This window comes from Sturnira hondurensis, unplaced genomic scaffold (genome assembly GCF_014824575.4).
Source record: "Sturnira hondurensis isolate 20B ecotype Veracruz unplaced genomic scaffold, ASM1482457v3 Scaffold0010600, whole genome shotgun sequence".
Classification (NCBI taxonomy): Eukaryota; Metazoa; Chordata; class Mammalia; order Chiroptera; family Phyllostomidae; genus Sturnira; species Sturnira hondurensis.
In genome coordinates, this window is record NW_028083231.1 from 1426941 (window position 1) to 1447563 (window position 20623).

Here is a 20623-nt window from a genome sequence, read left to right on the forward strand (position 1 = left end):
AAGAGACTCACCAAGAACAAAAGACCGACACATACTGAGAGTGAAGATTTGGTAAAAATATTCGAGGCAAATGCAAAGAGAAAAAAAAAAAAAGCTTGGGTAGCAATACTTAGACAAAACAGACTTCAAAACTAATGCCATAAAAAGAGACACAGAAGGGCACTTCATAATACTCAATGGAAGAATACATCAAGGCGTAAAAATTATAACCATGTATGCTCCCAACATACTCAGAAAGATAAGAAAAATCCTGGAAGACTTCAAGAAAGATACATAACGCAACACATTTACAGTAGGAGATTTTGATACCCCACTATCAACAATGGACAGATCTTCCAAACACAATTATCAACAAGTATATTGTGATGCTGACCACTGCCCAAGACTGAAGGGACTTAACTGATACATAGAACCTTTCATCACAAAGAACAAAAATATACATTCTCTTGAAGTGCACACTGAACATTTTCAAAGGTAAACCACATGATAGGGCACAAAACAAGCCTCAACAAATTCAATAAAATTGAAATTTTCTCTGACCACAAGAAACTGAAACTAGAAAAAAATCTCAAGGGAAGTACTCAAGAACACTCAAACTCATGGAGACTGAATAAATTGCTATTAAAGAATGAATGAGTCAGGAATGAGATTAAGTCTTCTGGCCAAGATGGAGGCATAGGTGGATACACTGTGCCTCCTCCTAAAATCAAGTATAAAGACAACAAAATCTTAGTAACAAAAACGTAACCAAAACACAGAAAATTGAACTATACGGAAGTGCGACAACAATGAACCATTCAGCCAGACCGGTAAGAGGGATGGTGTCAGCAGCTGCCAGAGTGGGGTACAACAGGAAAAAGCAGGCCAACCCAGGAGCACAGGTGGTGGTTGGAAGATCCCAAGCATGGGGGTGGGGTGGCAGGCAGACCCAGTGGGGGCGGTCACACATTCACACGCACATAAACCCAGGCAAAGGAGTGAGCAGTGAGACAGACCACGCAAGCAAGGGCTCCAAGGACGGGAATTAAAGCCTAAAACCACCAACTGGAAAAACTTTTGGGATTGAGGTGCCAGGAGAAGCTCCCAGGCTCACAGAGAGTTTGTTGGAGAGACCCACAGGGTCCTGGAGGGTGCACAGGCCCACACACCTGGAGCCAGCACCAGGGGGCCCCGGTTCATTGGTGGGAAGCAGCAGAGGGTACTGAAAACTGAGACAAATGCCATTGCCCCTGTCTGACCCCGCCCCTGCATACAGCATCACAACCCAGAGACTGGGTTGCCCTGCCCTGGTGAACAACTAAGGCTCCGCCTCTCATACATAACAGGTGCAAACAGACCAAAACATTATGGCTCAAGAACAGCTCAAAGTCCCAGAGACAATACATGTAGGCGACCAAAAGATAGCCAACCTATCAGATGCACAGTTCAAAACACAGGTGATCAGGATGCTCACAGAACTGGTTGATTTTAGTCACAAATTAAAGGAACAAATGAACGCTAAACTAATTGAAATGAAGAGAAACGCACAGGAAACCAATAGTGATGGAAAGGAAACTGGGACTCAAATCCAGGGAGTGAACCAGAAGAAGGAAAAAAATGACCAAAAAGAAAAGAATGAAAAAAAAAAGAATTCAAAAAAATGAGGAGAGGCTTAGAAACATCCAGGACATCTTTAAACATTCCAACATTTGAATTATAGGGGTCCCAGAAGGGGAAGAGCAAGAGCAACAAGTGGAAAACTTATTTGAACAAATAATAAAGGAGAACTTCCCCAATCTGGCAAAGAAAACAGACTTCCAGGAAATCCAGGAAGCTCAGAGACCCCAAAGAAAGTGGATCCAAGAAGGAACACAACAAGGCACATAATAATTACATTGCCCAAGATTAAAATGAAGGAGAGAATTCTAGAAGCAGCAAGAGATAAGGGGACAGTCACCTACAAAGGACTTCCCATTAGACTGTCAGCTGATTTCTCAAAAGAGACCTTACAGGCAAGAAGGGGCTGGAAATAAATATTCCAAGTCATGAAATCCAAAGACCTACAACCAAGATTGCTCGATCCAGCAAAGCTTTCATTTAGAATAAAGGGCAGATAAAGTACTTCTCAGATAAGGTCAAGTTCAAGGGGTTCATCATCACCAAGCCCTTATTATATGAAATATTAAAGGGACTTATCTAAGAAAAACAAGATAAAAAATATGAACACTGAAAGGATAGCAAACTCACAGTTATTAACAACCACACCTAATGCAAAAGCAAAAGCAAACTAAGTGGACAGCTAGATCAGGAGTGGAACCATAGAAATGGAGATCACATGGAGGGTTATCAACAGGGGAGTGGGAGGAGGAGGGGGGAGAAGTTACAGAGAATAAGTAGCATAGACGGTAAGTAGAAAATAGACAGGGGGAGGGCAAGAATGGTATGAGAAATATAGAATCTAAAGAACTTGTGACACATAGACGTAATCTAAAGGGGGGAATGGTGGGGGAGCTGGTGTGCAGGGTGGAGGGGAATAAATGGGGGGATGGGACAACTGTAATGGCATAATCAATAAAATATCTTTTATTTTCAATATTTTTACTTATTTAGTTTTTTAGAGAAGGGGGAAGGGAAAGAGAAAGAATGGGAGAGAAACATCAGTGTGTGGTTTCCTCTCATATTTCCCCTACTGGGAACTGGTCTGCAACCCAGGCATGTGCCCTGACTGAGAATCGAACCGGCAACCCTTTGCCTCACAGGCCGGCACTCAATCCACTGAGCCACACTAGCCAGGGTCAATAAAATATATTTTTTTAAAAAAAAGAAATTAAGGAAAAAATCAAAAAGTTTCAGGAAACAAATTAAAATGAATTCACAACCTTCCAGAATCTATGGGACACAGTGAAGACAGTCCTAAGAGGATAATTCATGGTGACACAGGCCTACATAAAAAAGAAATATAAAAAAAAACAATAAATCTAAGGCTACCTCCATTACGATGTTCCTCCACTGTAAGAAGTGGAGGAACAAAAAATAAACAAACCCCAGAGCAAGTAGAAGGAAGGAAATAATCATTATCACAGCACAATTAGATGACATAAAATTAAAAGGTCAATTCAAAGGATCAATAAATCCAGGGGCTGGTTGTCTGAAAAGATAAACAAAACTGACAAGGCTTTCACCAGACCGATCAAGAAAAACAGAGAGAGGACCCAAATAAACATAATCAGAAATGAAAGAGGAGAGATTACAACTGATCCAACAGAAACAAAAAGGTTTGTAAGAAACTAATATGTAGAAATATATGCCAAGAAATTTGAAAACATGGTTGAAATGAATGATTATCTAGAAATACTGTTGCTAGAAATAATCTTGCAAACTGAATCAAAAAGCAGCAGAAATCTTAAACAGACCGATGTCAGCTGGTGAAATTGAAGCAGTAATGAAATCACTCCCAACACACAAAAGCCCTGGACCAGTCATTTTCACAGGAGAATTTCACAAAACACTTAATTAAGAGCTAACCCCTATCCCTATCAGACTATTCCAAAAAATCCAAGAAGAGGGGAGACTTCCAAACTCTTTTCATGAGGCCAGCATATCCTAATCCCAAAACCAGATATAGACAGGAGAATGAAATAACACTGCAGCCCAATATCAACGATGAACACAGATGAAAAAATTCTCAATGAAATACTGGCAAATGGCATGCAGCAATACATTAAAAAGATCATATATCATGCACAAGTGGGATTCGTCCCAGGCATGCAAGTATGGTACAATAGCCTCAAATTAATAAATGTAATGTACCACATAAACAACAGGAAAGAAAAAAATCACATGATCATATCAACAGAGCCAAAAAAAAAAACATTTGATAAGGTACAGCACATATTTGTGATTAAGACACTCAGCAAAGTGGGAGTAGAGGGAGCATTCTGCAACCTAAAAAGGGCTACATATGAGAAACGTACAGCCAACATCATACTCAATGTGCAAAAACTGAAAGTTTTCCCACTAAAGTCAGGAACAAGACTTTAACAAGATGTCTACTCTCAACACTTATATTCCAAAGAGCATTGGAAGTCCTACCCACAGTGATCAGACAAGATAAAGAAACACCAGGCATCCAGATTGGAAAGGATGAAGTAAAACTGTCATTCATTACAGATGACATGATAGTGTATGTAGAAAACCCTATGGACTCCAAGAAAAAACTACTTAACCTAATAAGTGGTTTTGGCAAAACAGCAAGATACAAAGTCCATATTTAGAAATGAAAGCCATTTTTGTACACCAATAATAAAATATGAGAAACAGAAATCAAGGGGAAAAATCCCATTTGCTACACAAACAAGAAAAATAAAGTACCTAAGAATAAACCTAATCAAGGACATAAAAGACGTGTACTCAGAAAACTACAGAAGAATAAAGAAAGCTATTGAGGAAGACACAAATAAATGGAAACATATACCATGCTCATGGAGTGGAAGAATAATCATCATCAAAACACCCATACTACCCAAAGCAGTTTATAGATTCAAGGCAATTCCTATTAAAATGCCAATGACATATTTCACAGATATAGAACATACATTTCCAAAATTTATATGGAAGCATAAACAACCTCGAACAGCCACATGAATTCTGGGAAAGAAGTACTAAGTAGGAGGGATCACAATACCTGTTATCAAAGTATATTACAATGCCACTGTAATGAAAACAAGTCTGGTACTAGCATAAGAACAGATAAAGATGAATGGAATAGAGGATAGAGCCCAGAAATAAACCTGTGTCTATGGTCAATTAATATTCAACAGAGGGGGCAGAAGCATAAAATGGAGTAAAAATAGCTTCTCAACAGATGGTGTGGGGAGAGGTGGAGAGCTACATTCAAAAAAATGAAACTTGAGCACCAACTTATACCAACACAAAATAAATTCAAGGTGAATAAAGACTTAAATATAAGTCATGACACTATGTTCTCATAGAGGAGAACATAGGCAGGAAAACCTCAGATATTTCATGTAGCAATATTTTCACCAGTATGTCCCTAGAGCAAAGAACATACATGAAAGAATAAACAAACAGGACTTTATCCAAATTAAAAGCTTCCACACATCTAAAGAAAATAGTATTAAAAAGAACAGGGAACCAAATGTATGGGAAAATATATTTGCCAACGATACCTCGGACAATGGTTTGATATCCAGGTTTTTAGGAGTTCTGGCTAAGATGGAGGTGCAGGTAGAAACTGTTCACTTCCTTGCAGAAACAAAAGGAGGATAACAACCAATCTAAAAACAATACACAACCACAACTGCCAGAAAATCAAACTGCATGGAACTTCAACGCCCAAGGAATTAAAGAAACAGTCAACCAACTGGCAGGAGGGAGACAAGCAGACGGGTGGACGAAGAACATGGGGCGAGGCCACAGAATGTGTGGATGGGGCTAGCAGAGAGAACCCGCAGCAAGGCGGTAGACCATGCAGGCAGGGCTGCCTGAAAGGAAAACTGAGACTCAGAGCTGACTGTGGACTACGGTAGGGGTTGCCACAGTGGGACTCATTCCCAGTCTCACACTAGAGTTTCTTGGAAAGTGGGGCTACAGCCCAGTAAGTGAGTAGCATTGTTTCCTCATTGACTCCTTCCCGACAGACAGCACCACAACACATCAAAGAGGGTTGCCCTGCTGTGGAGAATACTTAAGGTGCCTCCCCCTTACAACTTAATAGGTGTGTCAAGGCAAAAAAATAAGGCCCAGAAGAAAAAACACAGCAAAACTCCAGATAAAAGTTAAGCTATGAGGAGATAGCCAACCCATCTGATATGAAATTCAAAACATTAGTAACCAAGATGCTCACAGAACTGATTGAGCTTGTTTGAAAAATGGAAGAACAAATGAAGGATACCCAAAGTGAAATAAAGCAAAATATTCATGAAACCAACAGTGACAGGAAGGAAACCACAACTCAAACCACCGCTTTGGAACAAAAGGAAGACATAAATATCCAAGTGGAAACAACAAAGAAATGAGAATTCAAAAAAGTGAAGAGAGACTTAGGAACCTCCGGGACAACTTTAAACGTTCCAATATCTAAATGATAGGTGTGTCAGAAGGAGAAGAACAATAACAAGACATGAAAAACTTATTGTAACAAATAATGGAGGAAAACTACCCCAATGTGGTGAAGGAAACAGACTTCCTGGAAGTCCAGAGCTCAGAGAGTCTCAAAGAAGTTGGACCCGAGGAGGAACACAGTGAGGCACACCATAATTACATTACATAAGATTAGAGACGAGGAGAGAATTTTAAAAGCAGCAAAAGAAAAGCAGCACTTACCTACAAAGGAGTACCCATAAGACTATCAGATGATTTCTCAAAAGAAACCTTGCACGCAAGAAGGGGCTGGAAAGAAGTATTCCAAGTCATTCCAAGGACCTACATATAAGATGACTCTCTCCAGCAAAGCTATCATCTAGAATGGAAGGACAGATAAAGTGCTTCCCAGATAAGGCCAAGTTAAAGGAGTTCATGATCACCAAGCCCTTATGATATGAAACGATAAAGAGACTTATCTAAGAAATTGAAGATGATAAAAAATTATTAACAGCAAAATGACAACAAACTCACAACTATCAACAACTGAACCTAAAAAAAAAAACCAAGGAAAACAAATACTAAGCAAACAAGTACAATAAAAATAGAATCATAGAAATGGAAATCACATGGAGGGTTTTCAGTGGGGAGAGCGAGAAGAACAGGGGGGCAAAGGTACAGGGAATAAGAAGCATAATTAGAGCTCTGGCTGGTGTAGCTCAGTGGATTGAGCATGGGCCTGTGAACCAAAAGACTGTGGTTCAATTCCCAGTCAGAGCACATGCCTGGGTTGCAGGCCAGTTCCCAGCAGGGGACCCACACATTGATATTTCTCTCCTTCTCTCCTTGCCTTCCCCTCTAAAGATAAATAAATAAAATCATTTAAAAAAAAAGCATAATTAGGAGGCATAAAATACATGGGGAAAGGTTAAGAATGGTCTAGAAAACAAAGAAGCCAAAGAACTTATAAAAGTACAACCCATGAACATGATAAGGGGGGAATGCTGATAAAAGTACAACCCATGAAAATGAACTAAGGGGGGAATGCTGGAGAGTTGGGGGGTGCAGGGGGTACAGGGGTAGGGAGGATAAAGGGGGAAGTTGAGAAAACTGTAATAGTATAATCAATAAAATATACTTAAAAATAAAATAAAATACATATATATGCTAAAAAGTTTTTAAATGTATCAATAAATACCATATGATCTCACCTATAAGTAAGACCTAATCAACAAAACAGTAAGCAAAAATATATCCAGAGACATTGAAATAAAGAACAAACTGACAGTAACCAGAGGAGAGGGGGGATGGGGATAATGGGAGATAAAAAGGGAAGGGTCATGAAGGAACATATATAAAGGACTCATGGAAAAACCAAAGGGGAGTAGGATTGAGGGTGGGAGGTGGGGCTTGGTGTGACTAATGGGGGACAGCCTTGGGGGGAAAATGGAGACAACTGTACTTGAATAACAATACAAAAATGTTGGTACAGTAATTAAATTAAATAATTAAATAATATGAAAGCTTTACAACTTATGTTACATATGCTCCTGCCACCTAAAATAAGGTAAGAGTGTATAAGACCTTGTGATCTGGATCTACAAGTATGATGGAATCTTTCAAATATTCACTGATGACTACAAAGTAAGTTAAACACCCATAACTTGTGGATAATCATTCTCTTTAAATTGTGTAATCATAATTTAATATTTAGTCCTAACATGCCATTAATGAAACCTAAATATATTAGTGGCTAATGTTGAAAAATGAAAATTCCTTACCTGAATTTGTATATCTCTTTTTTATAATAGTGAGTTAAGACAGGCATGCATACTAGTTCCTCATTCAGCATACATGACAATTTGAATCAGTATAACTACCATAAAGAATTTTAAATGTATAACATTCAACTTCCGGATAAGATGGAGGTGTAGGTAGGTACACTTTGCCTCATCACACAACCAAATGAAGGATAACAAATTTAAAAACAAAAACCCTGTGTCAAAATCGAACTGTAAGGAAATCCAACAACCAAAGAGTTAAGGAAAAAATATTCATTCAGACTGGTTGGAGCAGCAGAGATGGGCAGCCAGGGCAGACAAGACATGCAGCAAGGTAGCAGAAGCTATAGGACTGAGTGTTCATACAATATGCATGCAGATAAACTGGGAGGAACAACTGTGGAATGATACAGACTGTGCAAACCAGAGTTCTAGTGCAGAAAAAGAAAACCTCAAAACCTCTGGCTGTAAAAACCTGTGGGGTTTGTGACAGCAGGAGAAATTTACAGCCTCATAGGAGAGTTTGTTGCAGAGATCCACAGGGGTTGTAGAATGTACACAAATCCACCCACCCGGGAATCAGGACCAGAAGGGCCCAATTTGCTTGTGAGTAGCAGAGGAAGTGACTGGGAGCCTGCTGAGATTCCAGCAAGTGGCACTGTTCCCTCTCAGACCTCTCCCCCACATACCATGCCACAATGCAGTGACTTGGGTTGCTGCGCCCTGGCCAATACCTATGGCTCCTCCCATTACAACATAACAGGTATGCTAAGTCAAAAACATTTGGCTCAAATGAAAGAAGAGTTCAAACTCCAAAAATAGAACTACATGATGAAGAGAGAGCCAACCTATCAGATGCACAGTTCAAAACACTGGTAATGAGGACACTCAGAGAAATGATTGAGTGCAAACGCAAAATAGAGGAAAAAATGAAGGATGTAGAAAGTGAAATGAAGAAGAAAATACATGGAGAACCAACAGTGAAAGGAAAGAAACCAGGACTCAAATCAAGGATTTGGAAGAGAAGCAAGAAAAATACATTCTAGCAGAACAGAATGAGGCAAGAATTAAATTAAAAAGCCCTGGCTGGTGTAGCTCAGTGGATTGAGCGCGGGCCTGTGAAGCAGAGGATCAAGGTTCGATTCCCAGTCAGGGCAAATGCCTGGGTTGCAGGCCAGTTCCAAGCAGGGGCCAGCTCCCAGCAGGGACACATGAAAAGCAACTGTACATTGATATTTCTCTCCTTTTCTCCTTCCCTTCCCTTCTAAAGATAAATAAATAAAGCCTTTAAAAAAAGTGGATTAAAAAAAAGAATTAAATTTAAAAAAAAACAAAAAGAAAACGAGGACAGGCTTAGGAACCTCTGGGACAACTTTAAAAATTCCAACACTGGAATCACAGGGGTGCCAAAAGGAGAAATGGAAGAGCAAGAAATTGAAAACTTATTTGAAGAAATAATGAAGGAGAACTTCCTCAATCTGGTGAAGGAAACAGATTTCCAGGAAGTCCAGGAAGCTCAGAGAGTCCCAAAGAGGTTGGACCCAAGGAGGAACACACCAAGGCTCACCATAATTATATTTACATAAGATTAGAGATGAGGAGAGATTTTTAAAAGCAGCAACAGAAAAGGAGACAGTTATCTACAAAGGAGAGCCCATAAGACTATCAGATGATTTCTCAAAAGAAACCTTGCAGGCAAGAAGGGGCTGGAAAGAAGTATTCCAAGTCATGAAAGGCAAGAACCTACATCCAAGATGACTCTATCTAGCAAAGCTGTCACTAAGAATGTAAGGGCAGATAAAGTGCTTCCCAGATAAGGTGAAGTTAAAGGAGTTCATCATTACCAAGTCCTCATTATAAGAAATGTTAAAGGGCCCTGGCTGGTGTGGCTCAGTGGATTGAGCGCGGGCCTGCAAACCACAGGATCGCGGTTCGATTCCCAGTCAGGGCGCATGCCCGGGTTGCAGGCCAGTTCCCGGTTCCTGGTGGGGGATGCATGAGAGGCAACCATACATTGATATTTCTTTCTCTCTCTCTCTCTCTCTCTCTCTCTCTCTCTCTCTCTCCCCCCCCTCTTCCCTTCCCCTCTAAGATAAATAAATAAAAAAATCTTAAAAAAAAGAAATGTTAAAGGGACTTATGTGAGAAAAAGATAAAAAATATGAACAGTAAAATGACAACAAACTCGTAACTATCAAAAACTGAACCAAAAAACACAAAAACAAAAGCAAACAAGTAGAACAGGAGCAGAGTCACGGGAATGGAAATCACATGGAAGGTTGTCAGTGGGAAGGGAGCGTGGGATGGGGGATATTGGGAGAAAAGGTACAGGGAACAAGCAGCATAATTGGTAAGTATAAAATAGACAGGGGGAGGTTAAGAATAGTTTAGGCAAAGGAGAAGTGAAAGAAGTTATATGTACAATCCAAGGACGTGAATGAAGGGGGTAGAGAATATTGGTCTGAGGGGAAAAAAGGGGAAAAAGAAATCGGGACAACTGTAATAACATAACCAATAAAATACACTTAAAAAAGTATAATACCTTTCTTGTAGGTTAGATTAACATAATTTATCAAATATTTGTAGGATATATTAAGAAATTTTTTTTAGTCCTGGCTGGTGTAGCTCCGTGGATTGAGCACATGTTGTGAACCACAGGATCACCAGTTCAATTCCCAATCAAGGCACATGCCTAGGTTGCGGACCAGGTCCCCAGTATGGGGTGTGGGAGAGGCAACTGAGGCAACTGCACATTGGGATTTCTCTCCTTCTCTTCCCCTCTCTCTAAAAATGAATAAATAAAATCTTTTTAAAAAAGAAATTTTTTTAGTTCAGGTTCATTCACCTAGTTTATTATTTTCATTGATAATGCACTGATACACAATAAGCCTCAGGTATAATAACAGTTCAATTCATTTAAGAATTAGATGTCTAAGATGTCTAAGAAGAGGCATATGAGTATATTTCTATCATACTCACAGTGAAAATTAAGGTTGTTTTGAACTGAAAGTTATGAGATAATCACTACTAAAGAAACCACCGAATTGTGAACACAAGGGCATTAAGAAAGAATGAGAGCAAAAAACCATTTAACAGACTTCTGTGGCCATAAGGAAAGCAAAGTAGCAAAAGGAGATATACCAACAGAAGATTCAAGTGTCTCCTCCCTTGCTAAGAGTTTAGAAAGTACACATCAAATTGGAAGGTGGCAAGTTTCACAGGATTTTACAAGAATACAGCCTTGACTATTGTCTCTCTTAAAATGTAGTTTGGAACTCCTTTTTTTAAACTTAGTTTCTTTGGTAATGGATGGAAGTACTAGATAGTTATCAATGAAAACAAATGTATGGTGATGGAAATTATTGAAGGATTAATAAATGTAGATAAAATGCACCTCAAGAGATGAAACAGTAAGTTAGAGAAATAGCTTCTGGCAGGAATCTGAAGACAGGAGTTTTAAAGAGTGACAACTGATTAGAATGAAGAAGATATATACCCTTTTAAACAGAGATAAACATAAATAATGAAAAGAATATGATTTGGGCCCTGGCTGGTGTAGCACAGTGCATTGAGTGCGGGCCTGCGAACTGAAGGATCAAGGTTCAATTCCCAATCAGGGCACATGCCTGAGTTGCAGGCCAGTTCCCAGCAGGGGATGCAATAAAGGCAAACATACATTAATATTTCTCTCTTTCTCTCCTTCCCTTCCCTTCTAAAGATAAATAAAATCTTTAAAAAAGAATATGATTTGATATTTAAATACTCTCTAATAGTTTAATGATAACAGGTAATATTTTATTAGCAGCTTTGACGAACTTCTAGTAAAAGCAAGTTCCAGAAGTTCCTTAATAGACATAACTGTTGTTTAATTTTCAAGTCTCATGCTCAAAAACTTTAGTATGATTATGTTTGGCCTGATTTAATTTTTTAAATATAAAATATAAAAAATTGCTAACGAACACTAAATAAAGAACAATCTGCCCTTATTTAAGTTTTGTAACTGAACAGTTACTGTTTCTAGACAGCATTACAAGCAGCACTAAGGAAAGCCACACACCTCTAACTGCTTACTGGCTTCTTCATTTCTCAGTATCAGAGACAGCTTAGTACGGAGACTCCGAAAGTGCATGTCAATCAGCATGTGTGCTCGCTTTGACGTGACTTCATTGACAGACTAAAAGATATAAATTTACATCATTATTATTAAAGCAAATGCCCTAAACGATGAACACCAAAATAAGTAAAAAATACTCACCAAAATGACAAGCTGATAATTTTCTGGATCATAAATTACAGAAAATGCTCCAACTGCCTTTTTAAAGTCCTTATGTGCCGATTCTTTGGCACACCTAAAAATAAAATAAATAAATATTGTGAAATTATGATGAATGATTATCAACTACTGGCATAAATATATGCAGAGAGATCTGTACTTAGAATTGTGGACTCATATTAAATGTGGTGATTTATGTAAGATATATATCTATTTAAAGGTTTAGTTCTTTTGCTGTGAACCTCTGAAACACTCAACTTAATCAAGCACTTGAGATTATAGAGAAAGGAAAAAAAGTTATGTTCATAAGGAATTATGAATGTTCTTAGATTACCAAAAGTGACATATTTAGGAAAGGCATTCTTCCTCTGCAGGCTTCCTCATTTCAATTAAATGTAAACAAGTAATATTCTTGAGTTAACTGTTGAAAACTGTTGGAGATTGGTACAGGGGACCCAATTTTATTTTGTTGTTCCTTTTGTTTTGCTTTTCTTCTTTTATAAAGAAAAACTGCCGGCCAGTGTAAGGAAGACAAGGAAATATACATGAATCAGAAGGCACAAAAATGTACATGCCCATGAAATATCCATAATCAAAATGCAAGATCCCTATGCATTTTGAACTGCGCATTAATGTGTAAAGTGCAGCATGCCCAATCAAACAACCTCACTACACCCCTCGGATACAATCTTTAAAAATCTTTTAACTAAAAAGTCTTTAAGCCTTACACCAGATCAAGATAGAAATGATCTTTGAGAAAAAGGATTCCTGGACATAGATAACAGTGTGGTGATTACAGTGGGGGAGAGGAGGGTATAAGGGGACTAAATAGTAATGGGAAAAAATACAACTAAAAAAAAAAGAGGATGCCAAATAAAGACACACACATGCATGCACACACAGGCACTCACTCCTCCATTCCCTTCAAGTAGGGATTGTGACCATCTCCTAGTCAGAGGGCCTGGAGGTGGGAAGTTGATGGGGGAGGAAGAGACACCCCCATATCTCTGCCTGCCCTTGTCCACTGCCCCATGCCTGCAGCTCCAGGCCTGGGACCTTCCCTGTTCATCCCACTGGGCCCTGTTCAGCCCAGAAGAGTCCTCAGCCCAGCCACACACATGTGCCAGCACTGACCCCACCTCTCACAGCCATGCACACCACATGCAGGTCTCCCTGCTGACACACAGCCCCCAAACATGTCCCTGTAAAAAAAAAAAGATAGAGATGACCTTTTGAAGCTTCATTAGCTCTAGTTATTACATATTTATCTGAAAATATTAGTTAAAAGGAAAAAAACCTGGAGTAATCTTCACTGTCTAGAATTTGATTTGTGATTTACAACAAAATCTGTATTAATCAGTTCAAAATCTTAAAAGCCTGTGAACAAAGTTAATTTATTTTAGAAAACAAATGTACATTAGCCAGGTATCCAGATAAGTAGGTTTAAACAAGTGCAATGCTGGTTTAGTTATATAACTGGACACTTTTTGCAAAGCATTTTCACTAAATTTTAAATTTTATTTTTTCTTATTTTAAAGTGTTTATTCTTATAAACTAATTGCCTATCACCTGTAAATTCTCAGCATTTCTTGCATCAACTTACATTTGTCGTAAGTCTTCTGGCACATCCAATTTGATTTTATGAAAAGTATCTTTTGTGGCAGGTTTGTTGGGATTAACCGATCGCAGACGTTCAATTGTGACAATTTCGTTGTACGTAGCATCACATGCTGCATATTCAATCACGTAAAACTGAGAGAAATAAATAAAATTCATTCCTGGTCATAGTGTTTAAAGTAAGAGCAATAAGCTACACCTATTCAGCATTTTTAAAATTCTCTAGACAGTATAAAAACTGTATTTGATCAATTAACTGAAACAAATGAAACATACTAAACATGTAGAGAAAACAGTTTAATAAAATGGCTCAAGTTATTTATTTCTTTAAACTACAAATCCAGGCTGAATTGTTGTACCTGAGTTTAGAAAAGAGATACAGTATAGGAAAAAATGTTAAATATGCATTTTCCTACCTCACCCTTTATCATCCTCACTTTAGCTAACCACCAACAGCAAGGCTCTTTTTCATTTGCTCTGGAATAAACCTACACAAAGATTACAACAGAATATTTCATGATTAACATCATTCAGAAATTTATAGATCAGACATTGAGGAAAAAAATTTTAAATGACCTTAGGTGTCTTTCAAACCCATATGATGTATCCTTAAACTAGATGGTACCCCTACAGCTAGACAGAGCTACATAATCAGAAACTGCCTGATTACCTGAGAGAACCCTGTCAAAAGAGCTTTTCTATTTATCTGTTTTAATTCAGCAATCAGCTGACTATTCATAAACCGGGGCATACTTTTCTTCGGTACTTTGAAAGTTAACAAAATATATCTAAAAATGCACAAACTTTTTTTTAGTCTAATAAGCAAATAACTGGAAGTCACTGACCTGGGCCTACACCTGATGGTCACTAAATGGGTAAGGCTGCAGACTACTCACAGCCCACTAAAAATACCATCCTGGCCTTCATGTCTCCTAGGGACTAAATGAACAGATCCTTGGTCACTTGCTGGTCGCTTGTACCCTCTCCACTAAAACAGACAACTCCATGTTGGCAATCCTCAGGATACCACCTTCCTGCTCTCACACACTGTGCATCAGTTCTTCTAACCACTCTCTCTTGTGACCACTTCAAAGTTCATTACGATGTGCAGCATGGAACCTTTTGTGAAAACACTAGCAAATCAAAGTTAATATAGTATACATAGAGAAACAGTAATAATCAGAAGCAGAAAGAAGAAGCAAGGAGGACAAGGAGGGGTGAGGAGGAGCAAACAGAGAGAAGTACAAAGCCTAAAGCTAACAAGCAACTCAAAGCCCCAACTCTTATCTTCCTTTTACAACTGAAGTTAATAGTTACACCTGTGACTAAATACAACTTAACCTGACCTACCTTTCCCTCTTCCCCCAACAACAACTTAACTCTGCTCTAGCCAGAGAAATAACCTGGTAATTGTTATGTAAAACAAAGAGGTCATCTCTGCAACAGTGTCTCATTGGTCCCCACCTGTCTGTGACCAAGTTGGAGAAAAAAAGCCCCTCTATCTGTTCATATTATGAGAATTTCTAATACATACAGACCAAAAGACCTGGTGTCTTACCTCTTTCATAACTTAAAATTAATGGATATATCATATAGTGAATAAATACAACTTAATTTAACCTACCTTTCCTCTTGCTACCATCATTTCCTTTCAACTTTGCTCTAGCCAGAACAATAACCTGCTATGTTAGGCAATATTGTATGAGGTCTACCTAGCAACAGTGACTCATTGGTCACACCCCGTCATGTGATACGATTGAAAAAAAGTTCCCTTTATCCAACCAAACACTATTAGGAACAATCCTAACACAGACAGACCAAAAGTCCTGATTCTTGTCTTCAGGGAGCTTGTAGTCTCCTGAGGAAAATGAATATCTAAAGGTCTTCAAGTATAAATAGTGTTTAGTTCCCTACTGGGATCCCTCACAAGACTGAGCCCAGTTCCTTACACCTAGTAGATACTGAGTACGTTTTTGGTAAATAAATAGTACTTTAATCTGTTTCTGGTTTCAAATTGTAGAGAAAAAAACAGAGACCTGAATATCCAGAGAACTTCTCTGAGCACTCTCCAAAATAGCACTCCTGCCCCTATATCACCTTCTATCCTCTTACTTATTTTTCTTCCTAGGACTTACACCTGCCATGTTAGCAATCCTCATTAGAATGTGACCTCATCAAAGGCAGGGGACTCTTCTGTTTCACTGCATCGTCTGTACCTAGCACAGAAAATAAGAATTCAAATACCTAGTACATTTAACCTTACCTGTACAAATGTCTACTTAGCTGCTTCCTTAATACCACAAATATTCATAAAGTTGCAACTACTAACAAGGCATTGTGAAGAAAGAAGCAGCTTAAAACAGAGTGTGTGACAGGGGAGGAAAGAGAGGAAATTACAGAGACCAATTATAATATAAACTGGACCCAAGTGCCTTAAGTCCACCCAACCCCAAATTTTCATCAACTAGAAAAAGCACTAATACAATGTTTCTGTTAATTATGTTACATCTCTACAGCACTTTTCAGTCAAACACATCAATGGGACATGAACTGTTGGTTCATAGCATACCCTGTAAAAAGGTGTTTTACTTATATGTGTACACACTAAAACTCATAGATGACTTTTTAAAAACATACCAGGAGGATTTACTACTACTTAAATAAATCCTATGATGAAGCTCTATTAGAGTCATGATTTATTTTTCTTTGTAAGACTAATTTTCCTAATCCAAAGATTCAGAGATTGAGGAAAAGTGAGAAAATAAGTAATAGTGGGCAAAAGAAATGAGTGGTGAGTTTCCAAGACGTGCCCAGGCTGCTGCTCAGGCAGCCAAATTGAAGCCCTACGCATTACTGCAAATCATTATTAAGACAGCTCAGTCGAAGGCTCATATCCATCACAGCTAAAATTATCAAGGTAGTTTTAAAGTTTTAAAGGGGTACAAAAGGCATAGGCAATTTAAATGCTCCCATTCCTTCAGTGTTTAATAACTTGATGACATCAGAAACTTACCTCAACTTCATCACTTTCATTTATATCTTTATTATAACCTACAGGTGGTGGAAATCTCACGTCATGGAATGGAATCTGCCTTTCTGGCTGCCAGCTGCAAATAAACAAACACACAATTATTTAACCAGCTTTTCGATTTCATGGAAACAATGACCACGATACCATCAACTTTGGTTAGGTATGACCCTCTGGTAATCTGATTTAAAGAAGCAAATGCTTTAAAACTGTCAGTATTTTGGGAAGTGGGGCTTAAGGGCAACATAGAAACATTTCAACAAAGTCTGCATGCAGCACAACAGCCTTGTAGTTTTCTATTTGGAATATTTCTCTAAACGTAACAGATCAACATTATAATTTCCCAAATGAGCCTTTTTTTCAATAATTCCAACCTCTAAAAGTTCTAAATGTAAAGCCATAACAGCAATGTCCTTTGATGCTTAAATTAAATATGTTAGTATCATTAAGTGTTAGTAATATCATCACCAGACTTCTACTTGCAAAGGAATTTTAACCACATTCCAATTACTACAAAAACTGGTACTAAATGCCCCCTAATTCCCAAGCAAAATGGGGCAGTCAGCACATTAGCAATTCAGAACTCACTTTTCCCCATTTAAATTTTAGATCCCACGAGGTGGTCAACTCTTGCCATGGATAGCTGACTGCTGATCAGTATGACCTACCAGCATGCACTGGCCTTGGTGGGGGGGTCTTCTAAACCACCGAAACCCAGTGGAGACAGCCTATAGGAGTTTGGTAAGTTAACTATGTCTTTAATTTAAAATGACATGAAACAATTTTGAAAAATCCCAAATTATTCTATTATATCCACAATGATATGAAACACTAAAAGATAATCTTTGCAAAAACACTGGAGAATTCAACTGCTAGAACAGTCATTTCTATTTTTATTTAGTTTGTTTTTAACTAAAGAGCTTTCTTAGTTAAAGAGCTTTCTTAGTAAAATCCTATAGAAAAAAAGTACATTTTTTTAAAAGAGCTATTATATAAGACAAGAGGGTAGGTAAGTAAGTCAGAATTTGTGGAAATCTGATTAGGGCCTATACTAGATTGAACTCTTTCCCTGAATTATACACACTTGAAAACTATAAAAGAAAAAAAAACTGCCTTTACCTCAGAAAAGGCTGTTTAAAAACTTACTGAAAAAATAGTGACTTTAACATGTTACATACTTTAGTTTCTCTTCAGAACGTACAAATCTTTCACCTTTTAACATGTTACAAATTCTCTGATAAATCTGATTGGAAAAGCAAATAATAATACACAATATTATTTTCTCAGTTCAAATAAGGAACAATTATTTTAAGTCTTACATGTACAAAGATAAAAATTCAAATTATTTTTTAAGAATTTTTTATTTATGTATCTTTAGAAGGGAAGGAAAGAGGGAGAGGAATATCAATGTATGGTTGCTTCTCCTGCATCCCCTGCTGGGAACTGGCCTGCAACCCAGGCATGTGCCCTGACTGGGAATTGAACAGGCGACCCTTTGGTTCACAGGCCCGTGCTCAATCCACTGAGCTACACCAGCAAGGTCAAATTCTTTATTCAAAAAATGTGAAGGCTCTGGCCAGGTAGCTCAGTTGAAAGAACATGGTCCCTGTATGCCAAGATTGCAGGTTTGAACCCTGGTCAGGGCAAGAATCAACAAATAAAGGTATAAATAAGTGGAAAAAATTGAAGTTTTTTTCTTTCTCTCTCTCTCTTCCCCTCTAAAAACTCAACCAATAAAAAAAAATGTGAAATAGGGAAGGTAAAAAAAAAGCATCTAAAATAATTTGGTATTATTGCAATAGGAAGTTTTAATTAAAAGAAAGGGTAAATATAGTCTGAAGTTTTAGAAAATATTACGGTTTTTTAAAAAGGAAAACAAAGAAGGACAAAGAGACTATTTTGGTAGGGACCTACCAAATCCCGGTGATATGCTTAAACCCAGTGTTGACTCTCAAACATATTTCATGAACTCAAGGAAAAACAGTTTATTTCAAATTCCACACATGACAAATCGTTTGAAGAGAAACTTTTACACAGCTATGGTATGGAAGAGAAGTAGGAGGGAGGTCCAAAGACACAATAAATTCATGTTTATAGTAGAAATCTGATCGAAAATAAGAGAACTGATGTGATAAATCAGTATGTAAACAAAGATATATTCTTAAGTGAAGAGAAAATGACTGCTTAATGTTAATACTCTAGATTAGGGACTACAGGAAAAACTAAGAGTGGTGAATAAAGATAACTCTCCTTTTAGAGGAACCTGTTTACCTAGTGATGGGAACAAGCAGTAAAGAGTATAACTACAAAAAAAATTACTCTCCAAGTTATCAAAGATTCTCCCATAAGAGGTGTGATGCTGTTGTCTAGAGTATAACCACGACACCAGAAATAACAAAGAGGCAGATTTGGAACTATAGGCTCTCTTCAGAGAGAGATATTCTGTAATTTGGACGGAAATTATTTGTCTAGAGCTAAGAGTAGGGTCAGATAAACTAAACCATTTTTATCTCTACCCCTCTAAATGTATTTCATGCATCATAGGACACTACTTTGTCCTGTTGGTAGGTAAAATAATCTGCAAACAATCTAACTACAGTATGTCTGGGCCAGATACTATTATTTTTATATATTTTTAAATATTTTATTTATTTATTTTTTAGAGAGGGTGAAGGCAGAGAGAGAGGGAGAGAAACATCAACATGTGTGACTGCTTCTCATGGGAACCCTGCTGGGGACCTGGCCCACAACCCAGGCATGTGCCCTGACTGGGAATTGAACAGGCGACCCTTTGGTTCACAGGCCAGCACTCAATTTACAAAGCCACACCAGCCAGGGCTCCAGATACTATATTTTAACAAATTTATTGACATATTCACATACCATATAGTCTATCCACTGAAGTGTATGTAAAATTTAATGGTTTTAAGTATATTAAATGATATGTGCAACTGTTACCACCCAATTTTAGAACATATTCATTAACTCCAAAACACTATATACTCTTTAGCTGTGGCTCCCTATTCCCCCATTTCTAAGCAATCTGTTTCTTCTCTCTATAAATTTGTAATTTGCTTTTGTTATACTATTAATTCTCTTGGTACACAAAAGTCAAAATATTATAATTGTTGAGCATTCTTCAGAGTTCAGTAAAATTAAGATTCATTAAGATTATGACCACATCTATACTTTGGCCAAGGAGTTTACTATACTTTACAATTTTGAATGGCTACTCTGAAAACAGCCTTTATTAGCAATTGAAAATTTTAGTCAACATAAATACAGAGAACAGAATGACAGTTTGTCAGAAGGCAGGGGGTAGGGGGACTGCACGAAAAGAGTGAAGGAATTAATCGGTATAAATTGGTAGTTACAGAATAGTCATAGAGATATGGATTATAGCATAGGGAATACAGTGTCATAATGACTGTGTGCAGCCAAGTGGGTCCTTGGGACACTGGAGGGACGACTCTGTAAAGTGCATGATTTCCTGGCCACTTTGCTGTACATCTGAAACAGGTACAGAAAGTGGACTATAATTAAAATTTTTTTTTTAGTCGAGACTGGTCTCCCCCAGTAAAATCTTAACATGGATATTATTGATGCTTTCATATAGCTAATGTTCTTAGGCCTATGTTTATTTATGCAACTAGCAGAAGAAAGCAAAAAATTTCAGTTACCACTACTATTAGTTATAAATATAAAAAACCAGATAAAATATAAGTTAATGGGTAAACATGATTTTTCCAATAAAATATACTAAGTGATGGCCTGACGGAAGGGGGGCAAAGACTGGGTAGAGGTGGGCAAAAGAGGCGAAAATGGGGACATCTGTAATACTGT

General features: G+C 37.8%; 1 protein-coding gene across 8 annotated transcripts in view; it reads right to left on the minus strand.

Annotated features, from left to right (window-relative positions):
- The window catches only part of FMR1 (fragile X messenger ribonucleoprotein 1), a 73662-nt gene that overhangs the window by 32526 nt on the left and 20513 nt on the right, over positions 1-20623 (minus strand). For 7 of the 8 annotated variants that reach the window (XM_037059271.1, XM_037059269.1, XM_037059270.1 and 4 more), the window contains exons 3-7: positions 16766-16859; positions 14169-14240; positions 13739-13887; positions 12118-12211; positions 11920-12036 (exon numbers count right to left, since the gene is read on the minus strand). In XM_037059271.1, the coding sequence (XP_036915166.1) occupies positions 11920-12036; positions 12118-12211; positions 13739-13887; positions 14169-14240; positions 16766-16859 (526 nt within the window). The remainder of the gene's footprint in view (positions 1-11919; positions 12037-12117; positions 12212-13738; positions 13888-14168; positions 14241-16765; positions 16860-20623) is intronic. The other variant, XM_037059268.1, reaches the window with a different exon arrangement.